The sequence below is a fragment of the Myxine glutinosa genome, chromosome 11 (genome assembly GCF_964187855.1).
Source record: "Myxine glutinosa chromosome 11, kmMyxGlut1.1, whole genome shotgun sequence".
Taxonomy (NCBI): domain Eukaryota; kingdom Metazoa; phylum Chordata; class Myxini; order Myxiniformes; family Myxinidae; genus Myxine; species Myxine glutinosa.
Window position 1 is genome coordinate 75919203 of NC_136271.1, and position 13518 is coordinate 75932720.

Genomic DNA, 13518 nt, shown 5'->3' on the forward strand with positions numbered 1-13518 from the left:
TACCGGACCCCAGCTGTCTTGGTCTGCCATAGCGCGACTTTCAAAATTCGGGTTTTTATTTTCGTATAACAAAATCAAATTTCGCCGTTATAATTACGCGCGGGAAACGCGCTCCGAATCGATTCTACTACAAATTTGGGCCTAATAAATTTAGTCCCGGGTCCGAATTCCACTCCTCGACACCAATTGTTACAGACGCGGCTTAGATGTTATTTACCGAGCGGTTTGGTATGACCACGTCTGCACAAGTTACCCGATTATACCCGAACGTTGACTAATCGCGCTACGCTAGATCAATGAAGGAAAAGACACACGGCTGGGATTAAAATGACACGACACCAGGGATACGGTTCTCAAGACCTCCGGAGGAGATTATATTAGGGCGGAAGGTCAGATTACAGGGATGAGAGGTACAGCATAGAAAGACAAGCACTTAGACACACTCTTATATTAACCCCAACAGACGACAGATAAACGGGACAAAAGGCTGACTCACACGGGGATTGATGGCAAGGAAAGCGGGTATCGATGGCTCAAGGTGCACTCTTGGCTCAAGGACAGGGTACAGTACGGTCCAGTAGATGCAGGAGGTCTCTCAGCGCTCGGAGGTAGTGATTGGTTCTTCCTCTTCAAGCTCGGGGCGCATCTCCCCCTCCCGTCACGTCCGGTACGTGGCCGCGTATATCCGGCGGGGAGTGACACGCCCTCGGCTCGTTAGCTGCGCCCCAGATGGAATCGGCACGTTGCTTCTCATTGGGTGCGTGCTGGGGGGGGGGGTTACCGGCTCCGCCCTTGACGAGGGGCTGACAAGGAGCCCCTTCGTGGTAACCCCGTCGGAGCGCATGGTGGCGGCTAACCGAGCCGGTGTGAGGACGCACACTCCTCCGCGCAGCGCCGTTGTTGTAGTTGTTGTTGTAATTGTTGTTGTAGTTGTAGTTGTAGTTGTAGTTGTTGTTGTTGTGGTTGTTTGGGGAAGAAGACGGGAGGAGGTAAGGGAAGGTCCTAAACTCACTACTGGTGCCATATAATCACATTCTGGTGCAACGAAGAGTCGGAATTAATGGAAACGAGTCCTTAACTGACATAGACTAAGACTAACTAGCAAGATGTCCGAAAGTTGTCTACGTGAGATGCGGTGGACCTGGGCACGACATTTAATGGGGGAAAAAGGGGAAGGTCGGTTCTACAGAGTGTTGTTTACAGACAATGGGACTAGGGAATGGGGGATTGGGGATAGTTGGGGAGTATTGGGGAAATAGGGGAATATTTACAAGCGGATATGGAGGCCAAATTCCATATTCGCAACAATATTATTGTATTCTAAATAACATGTTTTACTATATCAGAAGAGCTACAGGGCATTTATACACTGTATTATATTATTGTATTCTAAACAACATGTTTTACTATATCAGAGGAGCTACAGTGCATTTATACACTATGTTATATTATTGTATTCTAAATAACATGTTTTGCTATATCAGAGGAGCTACAGCGCATTTATACACTATATTATATTATTGTATTCTAAATAACATGTTTTACTATATCAGAGGAGCTACAGGGCATTTATACACTACATTATATTATTGTATTCTAAATAACATGTTTTACTATATCAGAGGAGCTACAGGGCATTTATACACTATATTATATTATTGTATTCTAAATAACATGTTTTGATATATCAGAGGAGCTACAGTGCATTTATACACTATATTATATTATTGTATTCTAAATAACATGTTTTGCTATATCAGAGGAGCTACAGTGCATTTATACACTATGTTATATTATTGTATTCTAAATAACATGTTTTGCTTTATCAGAGGAGCTACAGGGCATTTATACACTATATTATATTATTGTATTCTAAATAACATGTTTTACTATATCAGAGGAGCTACAGGGCATTTATACACTATATTATATTATTGTATTCTAAATAACATGTTTTACTATATCAGAGGAGCTACAGTGCATTTATACACTATATTATATTATTGTATTCTAAATAACATGTTTTGCTATATCAGAGGAGCTCCAGTGCATTTATACACTATATTATATTATTGTATTCTAAATAACATGTTTTACTATATCAGAGGAGCTACAGTGCATTTATACACTATATTATATTATTGTATTCTAAATAACATGTTTTACTATATCAGAGGAGCTACAGTGCATTTATACACTATATTATATTATTGTATTCTAAATAACATGTTTTGCTATATCAGAGGAGCTACAGTGCATTTATACACTATATTATATTATTGTATTCTAAATAACATGTTTTACTATATCAGAGGAGCTCCAGTGCATTTATACACTATATTATATTATTGTATTCTAAATAACATGTTTTACTATATCAGAGGAGCTACAGGGCATTTATACACTATATTATATTATTGTATTCTAAATAACATGTTTTGATATATCAGAGGAGCTACAGTGCATTTATACACTATATTATATTATTGTATTCTAAATAACATGTTTTGCTATATCAGAGGAGCTTCAGTGCATTTATACACTATGTTATATTATTGTATTCTAAATAACATGTTTTGCTTTATCAGAGGAGCTACAGGGCATTTATACACTATATTATATTATTGTATTCTAAATAACATGTTTTGCTATATCAGAGGAGCTACAGTGCATTTATACACTATATGATAATATTGTATTCTATATAACATGTTTTGCTATATCAGAGGAGCTACAGTGCATTTATACACTATATTATATTATTGTATTCTAAATAACATGTTTTGCTATATCAGAGGAGCTACAGTGCATTTATACACTATATTATATTATTGTATTCTAAACAACATGTTTTACTATATCAGAGGAGCTACAGTGCATTTATACACTATATTATATTATTGTATTCTAAATAACATGTTTTACTATATCAGAGGAGCTACAGTGCATTTATACACTATGTTATATTATTGTATTCTAAATAACATGTTTTGCTATATCAGAGGAGCTACAGTGCATTTATACACTATGTTATATTATTGTATTCTAAATAACATGTTTTACTATATCAGAGGAGCTACAGTGCATTTATACACTATATTATATTATTGTATTCTAAATAACATGTTTTACTATATCAGAGGAGCTACAGTGCATTTATACACTATATTATATTAATGTATTCTAAATAACATGTTTTACTATATCAGAGGAGCTCCAGTGCATTTATACACTATATTATATTATTGTATTCTAAATAACATGTTTTACTATATCAGAGGAGGTCCAGTGCATTTATACACTATATTATATTATTGTATTCTAAATAACATGTTTTACTCTATCAGAGGAGCTCCAGTGCATTTATACACTATATTATATTATTGTATTCTAAATAACATGTTTTACTATATCAGAGGAGCTACAGGGCATTTATACACTATATTATATTATTGTATTCTAAATAACATGTTTTGCTATATCAGAGGAGCTACAGTGCATTTATACACTATATTATATTATTGTATTCTAAATAACATGTTTTACTCTATCAGAGGAGCTCCAGTGCATTTATACACTATATTATATTATTGTATTCTAAATAACATGTTTTACTATATCAGAGGAGCTACAGGGCATTTATACACTATATTATATTATTGTATTCTAAATAACATGTTTTGCTATATCAGAGGAGCTCTAGTGCATTTATACACTATATTATATTATTGTATTCTAAATAACATGTTTTACTATATCAGAGGAGCTCTAGTGCATTTATACACTATATTGTATTATTGTATTCTAAATAACATGTTTTACTATATCAGAGGAGCTACAGTGCATTTATACACTATATTATATTATTGTATTCTAAATAACATGTTTTACTATATCAGAGGAGCTACAGTGCATTTATACACTATATTATATTATTGTATTCTAAATAACATGTTTTACTATATCAGAGGAGCTACAGTGCATTTATACACTATATTATATTATTGTATTCTAAATAACATGTTTTACTATATCAGAGGAGCTACAGTGCATTTATACACTATATTGTATTATTGTATTCTAAATAACATGTTTTACTATATCAGAGGAGCTACAGTGCATTTATACACTATATTATATTATTGTATTCTAAATAACATGTTTTACTATATCAGAGGAGCTCCAGTGCATTTATACACTATATTATATTATTGTATTCTAAATAACATGTTTTACTATATCAGAAGAGCTACAGGGCATTTATACACTATATTATATTATTGTATTCTAAATAACATGTTTTACTTTATCAGAAGAGCTACAGTGCATTTATACACTGTATTATATTATTGTATTCTAAATAACATGTTTTACTATATCAGAAGAGCTACAGTGCATTTATACACTATATTATATTATTGTATTCTAAATAACATGTTTTACTATATCAGAAGAGCTACAGGGCATTTATACACTGTATTATATTATTGTATTCTAAACAAGCATTCTGAGTATTGCGCTGCAATACATGTCCCCTACCAAAGTTCAAAGTGCCATAACTTTGTCAAAAATGATCGAATATGCAAATTTATGCACGGTTGATGCTGGTTTTCAAACTTGATCTGCGTTATGCTGAGACACGTGTGTGTACAAAATTTTGTTGAAATCAGCCAATGTTTGGTGCAGTTATCGTACGGAAACCAAACTGTGACAGACGAACAGACGGATCTAATTAAATATGCAAATTTATGCACGGTTGATGCTGGTTTTCAAACTCGATCTGAGTTATGCTGAGACACATGTGTGTACAAAATGTTGTTGAAATCAGCCAATGTTTGGTGGAGTTATCGCATGAAACCAAAGTGTGACAGACGAACCTCATTAAATATGCAAATTTATGCACGGTTGAATGTGGGCGCGGATGATGTGAGACCGGGTTATCCTGACCGGGTTATCCTGACCAGGTTATCCTGACCGGGTTATCCTGACCGGGTTATCCTGACCAGGTTATCCGCGGACCGTGGAAGCTATGTTACTTCTGATGCGTACTGTGTATACTGCTAAGAGGGCAGAGTATCAGATACATATTTAAAGAAGTATTCACGCAGATTATACGCACAGAAGCATATGGTAAAGTGACACTCCAACCTCCCTAGATGTATTGTTGATTTATTGGTAAACGATTTGAATTCAATGTATTCTTGCCTGATATGAAGAATTGTGTCAATGGAAACAAAATTCAGTGAAAACGTTTTTGACTTGATGCTTATTCTCGGAAAGCATTTTAAGGAACAGTCCACGATTACAGCATATTGTACGCAAGGAATATTAACAGCTTTGACCCCCCGCACTCCAAATTATAGTCCGGAAAACTGTTGGGGAAATTACCAAGGGTTATTTACCTACAGGTTCTGAATCGTTCCAATCACTTATTACCTCAGGACGGGCTCACCTGTGATTCGCACTCGGGACTTCGATTTATACACCTCGCAGACAGGTCAGCAGAAGCACGAGAAAATACGTTGTTTTTCAAGATCAATGATCGATGTGTATATATACGAGTATGTTGCTCGGCTTGGCTCCGCCCCTCCTGAAAGAGCGTGCTGTGTCGCGCTTTTGACGTTCGCGAGACGAGGCTGAGGGCGCGCGTTGCGGCTTGAGGAGATCTCTAGAATAAACAAAGTGCCATAACTTTGTCAAAAATGATCGAATATGCAAATTTATGCATGGTTGATGCTGGTTTTCAAACTTGATCTGAGGTATGCTGAGACACATGTGTGTCACGCCTCGCCTCGTTGATAAGCCTGCAAGGTCACTCCGTGCAGCGGCCTGCACGTATTGCACTGTGTGAATTATATAAATTATTACCAACTCACAGTCGGAGGTACTGGCGATTCAAGAGATATCCATTTAAAAAAAAAAAAATTTCGTTTAATTAACGATATCTGCCAAACCACGTGCCCTATCGCAAATTCCAAAATGACATTTTAGTAGACTGACATGCTGAACAGATTTGTGAAGTTTCCCCTTGATTGGATCAAAAATGAGGGAGGAGCTCGGTTTTAAAGGTTCATGCTTAAAAACGTCATAACTCTGAAACCATGTGACGCATGACGTCATGCTCGCTGACCTTTTTGTTCGTCATGGGTATGCGATTCTGCCTGCAAAGCTTGGCCTTGATCTGTTCAGCCGTTGCAGAGAAAAAGTGGTTTTCGTGTTTTCACGAAAAACGATATGGCGGCCGAACCAAGTGACCTGTGACGTCATAATTACCATTAAAATACTCTACAGACCGAGTCCATCATATGGTGATCGGTCCACCATATGATGACTGAATAGGACCGATCTCAATCGGTCCTATTATTGCAGAGAAACTGGTTTTTAAAGGAAATTAAAACTTAAAATGGCACCGAGTTAAGGAGCATCAGAATTATAAAAATTACCAAAGTTCAAAGTGCCATAACTTTGTTAAAAATGATCGAAACGTCGTGAAGTTCGAACTTGACCTGTAACTTATCATGAGGAAACCATGTACCAAGTTTGAAACATTAGCATTAAGCGTTTAGAAAAAAGTTCCGGAAAACTGTTTTTTTTTTTTTGACGGACTGACGGACTGACGGACTGACGGACGGAGGGACGGCGTGCAAACCTATAGTCCCCTCCGGTGTACACCGGTAGGGGACTAATAACATGTTTTACTATATCAAAGGAGCTACAGTGCATTTATACACTATATTATATTACTAGCAGAAGTACCTGGCATTTCCGGGTGGGGGAGGAGAGGGAGAGGGGGAAGGGGAGGGGAGGGGAATGAGGGGGAGGGGAGGAGAGCAAGGGGGGGGAGGGGAGGGGGAGGGGAGGAGAGGGGGGAGGGGGAGGGGGGAGGGGGAAGGGGAGGGGGGAGGGGGAGAGGGAGGGGGAAGGGGAAGGGGAAGGGGGAGGGGGAGGGGGGAAAGGGAGGGGGCAGGGGAGGGGGAGGGGGGAAGGGGAGAGGGTAGGGTGGAGGGGGAAGGGAGGGAGAAGGGGGGTAGGGGGAGGGGGAAGGGGAAGGGGAAGGGGTAGGGGGAAAGGGAGGGGGAGGGGAGGGGGAGGGGAGGGGAGGGGAAAGGCGAGGGGGAGGGGGGAAGGGGAGAGGGTATGGTGGAGAGGGAAGGGAGGGGGAAGGGGAGGGGGAAGGGTAGGGGGAGGGTGGAGAGTGAAGGAAGGGGGAAGGGTAGGGGGAGGGGGGAGGAGAAGGGGGAGGGGGGAAAGGGAGGGGGAGGAGGGAAGGGGAGGGCAGGGATATAGATGGTTACTGGCAATTGATAACATCCACAAATGATGTAATCCACACAATTTATGTACTTTACATAACGTTAATGGGAATACATGGCCGTGTAGATGGGAAATACAGTTTGTTTGAAATAAATCACAAATATCAGATGAAAGTTTTTAAAATTTAGAACTATTTTCACTCAGAGTTAAATATCACCGCAATATTACGCGGTTGCTTCAACGTTTTCTGTGAATTATATGTCATCATTGTGAGATTTTTTTGGATTTTTTTTTTTGAAATGAGATTTTTATATTAAAAAAAACGTCAAAAAAGCATCAGAACAGCTGTGAAAAAGCATCAAAACAGCAGTGAAAAAGCATCAGAGCAGCAGTGAAAACGCATCAAAACAGCAATGTAAAAGCATCAAAACAGCAGTAAAAAGGCATCAAAACAGCAACAATTGTCCGGTGATTTTTCAATCACCGCAGCTAAATGTGTCGGAGTAATTAACTATTTTCCTTCGTGCCTTTTATTGTGTGTTTTTTTTAATACACATAAATACATAAAATCACATAAAATACACATAAATACACATACAAATCTGATCAGAATCAGAATCAGAATCGATATTCTCACAATCATCATAACACACCAGACACGTAGTTAATTACGCAGTGCTTCCTTGTAAACAATGTTCTTTGTTTGTCCTTGTTCGGATAGGAAATTTCGGTTGCTCACCTGGTTGAGGGTGGATAGAGCCAATGAGGTGGTATACCTGGCATTGCACCTTGAATGTAGGCATGAATCCTTGCTCAGTGACGACGCGATCTGCTCCAAACGAAGTCATTTGGAACGAAGAGTTGTAATTACGGATTTCTTTCAGGAAGTGTCTGGATTGAGTCGTAGTTGATTGAAGTAGTTCTTTCAAAGGTTCCGGTGGAGATTGGAGAGAAGGCAAAAGGACATTGCCTCCGCTGCAACACATTCATGGTGTTTCTCCCTTCCATTTCAAGGCATGGCAAAACTGACAGGTGAACGACATGGAGCCAATATCAACGTTTGAGGAGTAGTCAGTGTTCGGATTGTAACTGAATGCAGCCTTCTCCCATGCAATGGCCGGCTGCCGTCTGCCTGATGGTTGCCAGTTGTTGAGTCGTTTTTGGCGCTGTTCTTCTGTCTCCTGCTGTCTGGCCCTCGCTACACTTTGTTGATTGGCGTTTAGACGTGCCTCTGTCTCATCTTCTGTCTCTCGCTGTCTGGCCCTCGCCACACGTTGTTGATTAGCGTTCAGACGTGCCTCTGTCTCATCTTCTGTCTCTCACTGTCTGGCCCTCGCCAGACGTTGTTGATTGGCGTTTAGACGTGCCTCTGTCTCATCTTCTGTCTCTCGCTGTCTGGCCCTCGCCAGACGTTGTTGATTAGCATTTAGACGTGCCGTTCTCTCATCTTCTGTCTCTTGCTGTCTGGCCCTCACCAGACGTTGTTGATTGGCGTTTAGACGTGCCGTTCTCTCATCTTCTGTCTCTTGCTGTCTGAATCTAGAGACACGTTCTTGATTGGCTTGTCGATGGTGAAAAGTATCTTCATCGGTTTCATGGAGTCCGATCAGCAATTTTCCTTGCTTGGGAGGTTGAACGCGACAAATTTCTTTTCTTCGGTGCCATTGCCTTTATCACAGTCAGTCTTCCAGTCACTCACTCGTAGACAAATTCAATTTTTTTCACTTTTACGTTTACACGTGGTAATGAAGATTGCAACTTCTGCAATCAAACAAACGACACAAACTCAAGATTGCAACTCTGCGTCGTGTCGTGGGCATGGCCAACGTGGCCTCATGCGCCCAGGTGATTGGCTAACTCGAGCTCGAGCGAGCCATAATGCGCTACGTTATGGCAAAATATATGGATCTAAAGAGGAAAGAAAAAAAAACCTATGTGGTGTGAATGGCAATGGTCATTCGATATATTTTCACTTTTACGTTTTGGCTAACTTGTTCGCGAACCTGACGAAGATCCTGAGCGAGGATCGCTACGCTACGCTACGTTATGCTAACGCTACGTTAGCTTCGCTACGTTACGCTACATTATGGCTAAAAATATGGATCTAATGATGAAAGAAAAAAAAACCTATGTGGTGTGAATGGCAATGTTCCTTGCTGAAATGTGAAAAAACGCAATCGCTTTCACTCTGAATTACGTGCGAACGCGTAACTGTGAGATTATGGCGGCAAGGATGGAACATCACGTGATCGCTCTGAGCGAATCAGCGCGCTGCTCTGCTACCGGCTCAGATTCCGTGTATAATATTCCTCGCTGAAATGCGCTGAGGTAAAAATATGGATCTCGTCAAATATTTTTAGGTCGGCCATGTTCTTCCCAGGCTCAATGGCCATGTCTATGCCAAATATCAAGCACGTGAGCCTCTCGGTTTAGGAGTCTATTGGTAACATTACACACACACACACACACACACACACACACACACACACACACACACACACACACACACACACACACACAAACTGTGTTTTATATATATAGATTGTATTCTAAATAACATGTTTTACTATATCAGAGGAGATACAGTGCATTTGTACACTATATTATATTATTGTATTCAAAATAACATGTTTTACTATATCAGAGGAGCTACAATGAAGTACATACTGTACCATTAGATTTACAGTGAATTGCTGAATAATATGGTCATAGCCTACAATGTATAAATGTAGTCGGATAAACTACATTTATACATTACTGTTTGCTAAATGGCAATATCTTGCCACATCAAATGAACTGCGATACGTTACTCTAGTTTATGATTCCTTCCCTACAATATGAACTACACTACCTAAAAGGATGCTGCAGAGGTAACACACACCTTTGAGCTATCTAGCCTGGGTTCTATTCCCGACCCGACCACAAATTACCCAATCGGTGATATGCAGGTATTGTTGCATCGCTGCATCACAAAGTGCGCCATCCCTCGGATGGATGGTAAACTGGGTGTCCCGTCTGCTTGCATTAGTTAGTTGATAGATGTTAAATATCCCACAGGGTCTTTCACGAAGAGTTGGCGAGTTATACCCAGCACCCCGAACAAATTACAAATTAATGTCCAAATCACCTCAAATCGGGCCAGCCTGATTAATGTCAGGCCTGGCCAGCCGGTTCATGAAAGGCTTGGGCCAAAGTTTTCCTCATGGCAAACTGCACAATAAGGTGGGAATAATTGAGGCCATTAAAGTGGTAGTAGTATTCGTCACAGATGTAGTAGTGCAGTATTCTCCAATTTGAAGTACAGTAGATTACTGTACCATATGAACTGTTGTGCATTGATGCATCCAAATGACAATACATTACTATATACCATTACTCTTTACTAATGTACAAAGCATTGGTGTGCAATGAACTATAATGTTATTGAATGATGAAACAATGTTAATTTTCCCTTAGCAGTTTCACCAGAGGAGACTATAGGTTTGCTTTCTGTTTCTCTGTCCGTCTCTTCATTACTTGACAAAAATTTTTTGTGTGTGTTTGTTTGTCTGTCCGCTCACATATACTTGCGTACAGGTCACAATTTTAAACCGATCTTCACGAAACTTCACCAAATAGTAGAGTTCATGGTCTGACAAAATCCTATATATTTTGAGGTCAAAAGGTCAACATAGGCCAAAGGTCAACCACTTTTTTTCAAAAAAAATTAATTCTCAATTTTCATCCGATTGACTTGAGATTTGAATAGGATTCTCATATCAGCTAGCTTAATTCAACCACCAACTATTTTTGAGGTCAACGTAGGTCACAAGGTCAACATAGGCCATAGGCAACCACTTTTCTCTAATTTCTAAAATCCTCAATTTTCATCTGATTGACTTTAAATTTGAATAGGATTAACATATCAGCGAACTGAATTCAACCACTAACTATTTTTGAGATCAACATCGGCCAGAAGGCCAACATAGGCCAAAGGCAACCACTTTTCTCTAATTTTTAAAATCCTCAATTTTCATCTGATTGACTTTAAATTTGAATACGATTAACATATCACTGAACTGAATTCAACCACTAACTATTTTGAGATCAACATCGACCAAAAGGCCAACCTAGGCCAAAGGTGAACCACTTTCTTTAATTTCTAAAATCCTCAATTTTCATCCGATTGACTTTAAATTTGAATAGCATTAACATATCGGCGAACTGAATTCAACCACAAACTATTTTTGAGGTCAGCGTCGGTCACAAGGTCAACATCGGCCAAAGGCAACCACTTTTTTGAAAATGCTAAAATCCTCTATTTTCATCTGATTGACTTGAAATCTGAATAGGATTTTCATATCAGCTTACTGAAACCAATCACCAACAATTTTTGAGGTCAACATAGGCCAAAAGGTCAACATAGGCCGAATTTCTAAAATTGCCACTTTTCATCGGATTAACTTAAACTTTGAAGACGATTTGCATATCAGGTCACTGAATTCAACCACTAATTATTTTTGAGGTCAAAACGATGCTCTACTGAGTGCCAATCTACTTTGTTCTGTTTTGTCAAGTGTCCCTCTGAGTGATTTTTCATCTGTCTGTCTGTCTGACTGTCTGTCAGACTTGTGGTTTTTTAGACTTTTTCCCCATACCTCTTAACATATTGAACTGAAACTTGGTATATGACTTTATTATGATAAGTTACAGAACAAGTTTGCGTTTCAGGGTGTTTCGTCAATTTTTAGCAAAGTTGTGCGCTTTTTTGGAACTGGAAAATATCACACCGGGAGGGAGCATGTGCAGCAAAGCAATTCATGCTCTTGTTTTTCTTGGTTGTTTCGTCAGTGTAGCTACTTTATTTATAAAAATCAAACATAAAGTGTTTCGAAAATAACTTGTAAAAACGATGAAGAAAAGCACCAATTTAGAAAAGGTCAAAAGCCTTCCTTATGAATCATTTATTTTTCTCACCTTTTTGACGTTTTGCTGACGCCATCACGGCAACGGGAATTCCAATGCCGGATGAAACAATCCAGATGCAGATGCTCATAATTTTGGCCTTGCTCGGCGTGCGGACGTCGAGAGCCTTCACCGGATGACAAACGGCTATGTAGCGGTCCACACTCATGCTGGTCAGCGTGAAGATGCTGGTGAACATGTTGTAATAGTCAATGGACATGACCACCTTGCAAAGAAACTGGCCAAACGGCCAGGTGTTGAGGAGGTAATTGGCGCTTTGGAAGGGCAGTGTGCTGGTCACCAGGGCATCTGCCAGTGCCAAGTTAAAGATGTAGATATTGGTTGCTGTCTTCATCTTGGTGAACCTACATGAAGAAACAAAAGGAATGGTGTACTGATGATGGCTTGCGTCCCAATACTGATAGTTCCATGAAAAGTTTTACTATTTACAATTTGCATGATTCATCCCTCTACACACTACTAATAGTTCATAATAAATTATCATAAATTTCCTGATAATTCATTTCCATAGAAATGGCCTTTACACTCCGGACTATAGCGAGCAATAACTCCTGATATAGAATGCTCCAATGAACCAGAACAACAGCAAACAATGGAAACAGCAGCGACATCAACAACAGTACTGTACCTATTACTGCTGTGGATTTGCCAATTGTCTACCAGTACTAGTATCCTTGTAAAATGAATAAAAGTACACTGATATCTCCTACATTATCCTTGTTCTACATGTCACATATACACATGATACGCACAGGCCTTCCGAGATGTTCTTGCATCAGCATAGTGTCGCTGCACTGAAGTAGTGCACCTGATATTTGTTTCGTGTCCTTGAACTACTTTTGTTTGGATTGTGACCCAACTAAAACACCGGTTTTGATCATAAATGGAATAATTTTCCTCCGATTTTCATTATGTTGAGTTCTGTGGATAGATTTTAGATGGGCACACATTTTCTTTAGTACACTCTATCCCTAAATGTCGAAGGTCAAGGTCATATTGCGGTCAAAAAAATAATATGGCCATCATTGGATTGAGGGTGCCGGTGGAGTTTTACCCTTGGCGATCGTTTTGTGATTGCAGATACAGTATTTATATTTATTATTACTATTTTTTTCAGTATTATTATTTCTACTAGTAAAAAGCCCGTCAAAATGACGGGTTGGAACAGTTTATTCGAAGGTACAGCCTTGTGAGCGTGCCAAGGTCTGAAGCATCGGCCTAGTTTATATCTTCTGTGTTTATATCTTCTTGGACATCATACATACGTAAACGAACACTCGTTTTACTCCGCGCTCATTG

General features: G+C 39.3%; 1 protein-coding gene across 2 annotated transcripts in view; it reads right to left on the minus strand.

The window, feature by feature from the left end:
• Positions 1-12563, minus strand: part of LOC137436787 (delta-type opioid receptor-like) — an 80037-nt gene extending 67474 nt beyond the window's left edge. For both annotated transcript variants that reach the window (XM_068130883.1, XM_078786801.1), the window contains exon 1: positions 12211-12563. In XM_068130883.1, coding sequence (XP_067986984.1) covers positions 12211-12553 — 343 coding nt within the window. In that variant the 5' untranslated portion in view covers positions 12554-12563. The remainder of the gene's footprint in view (positions 1-12210) is intronic.
• Between the last annotated feature and the right edge of the window lie 955 nt (positions 12564-13518).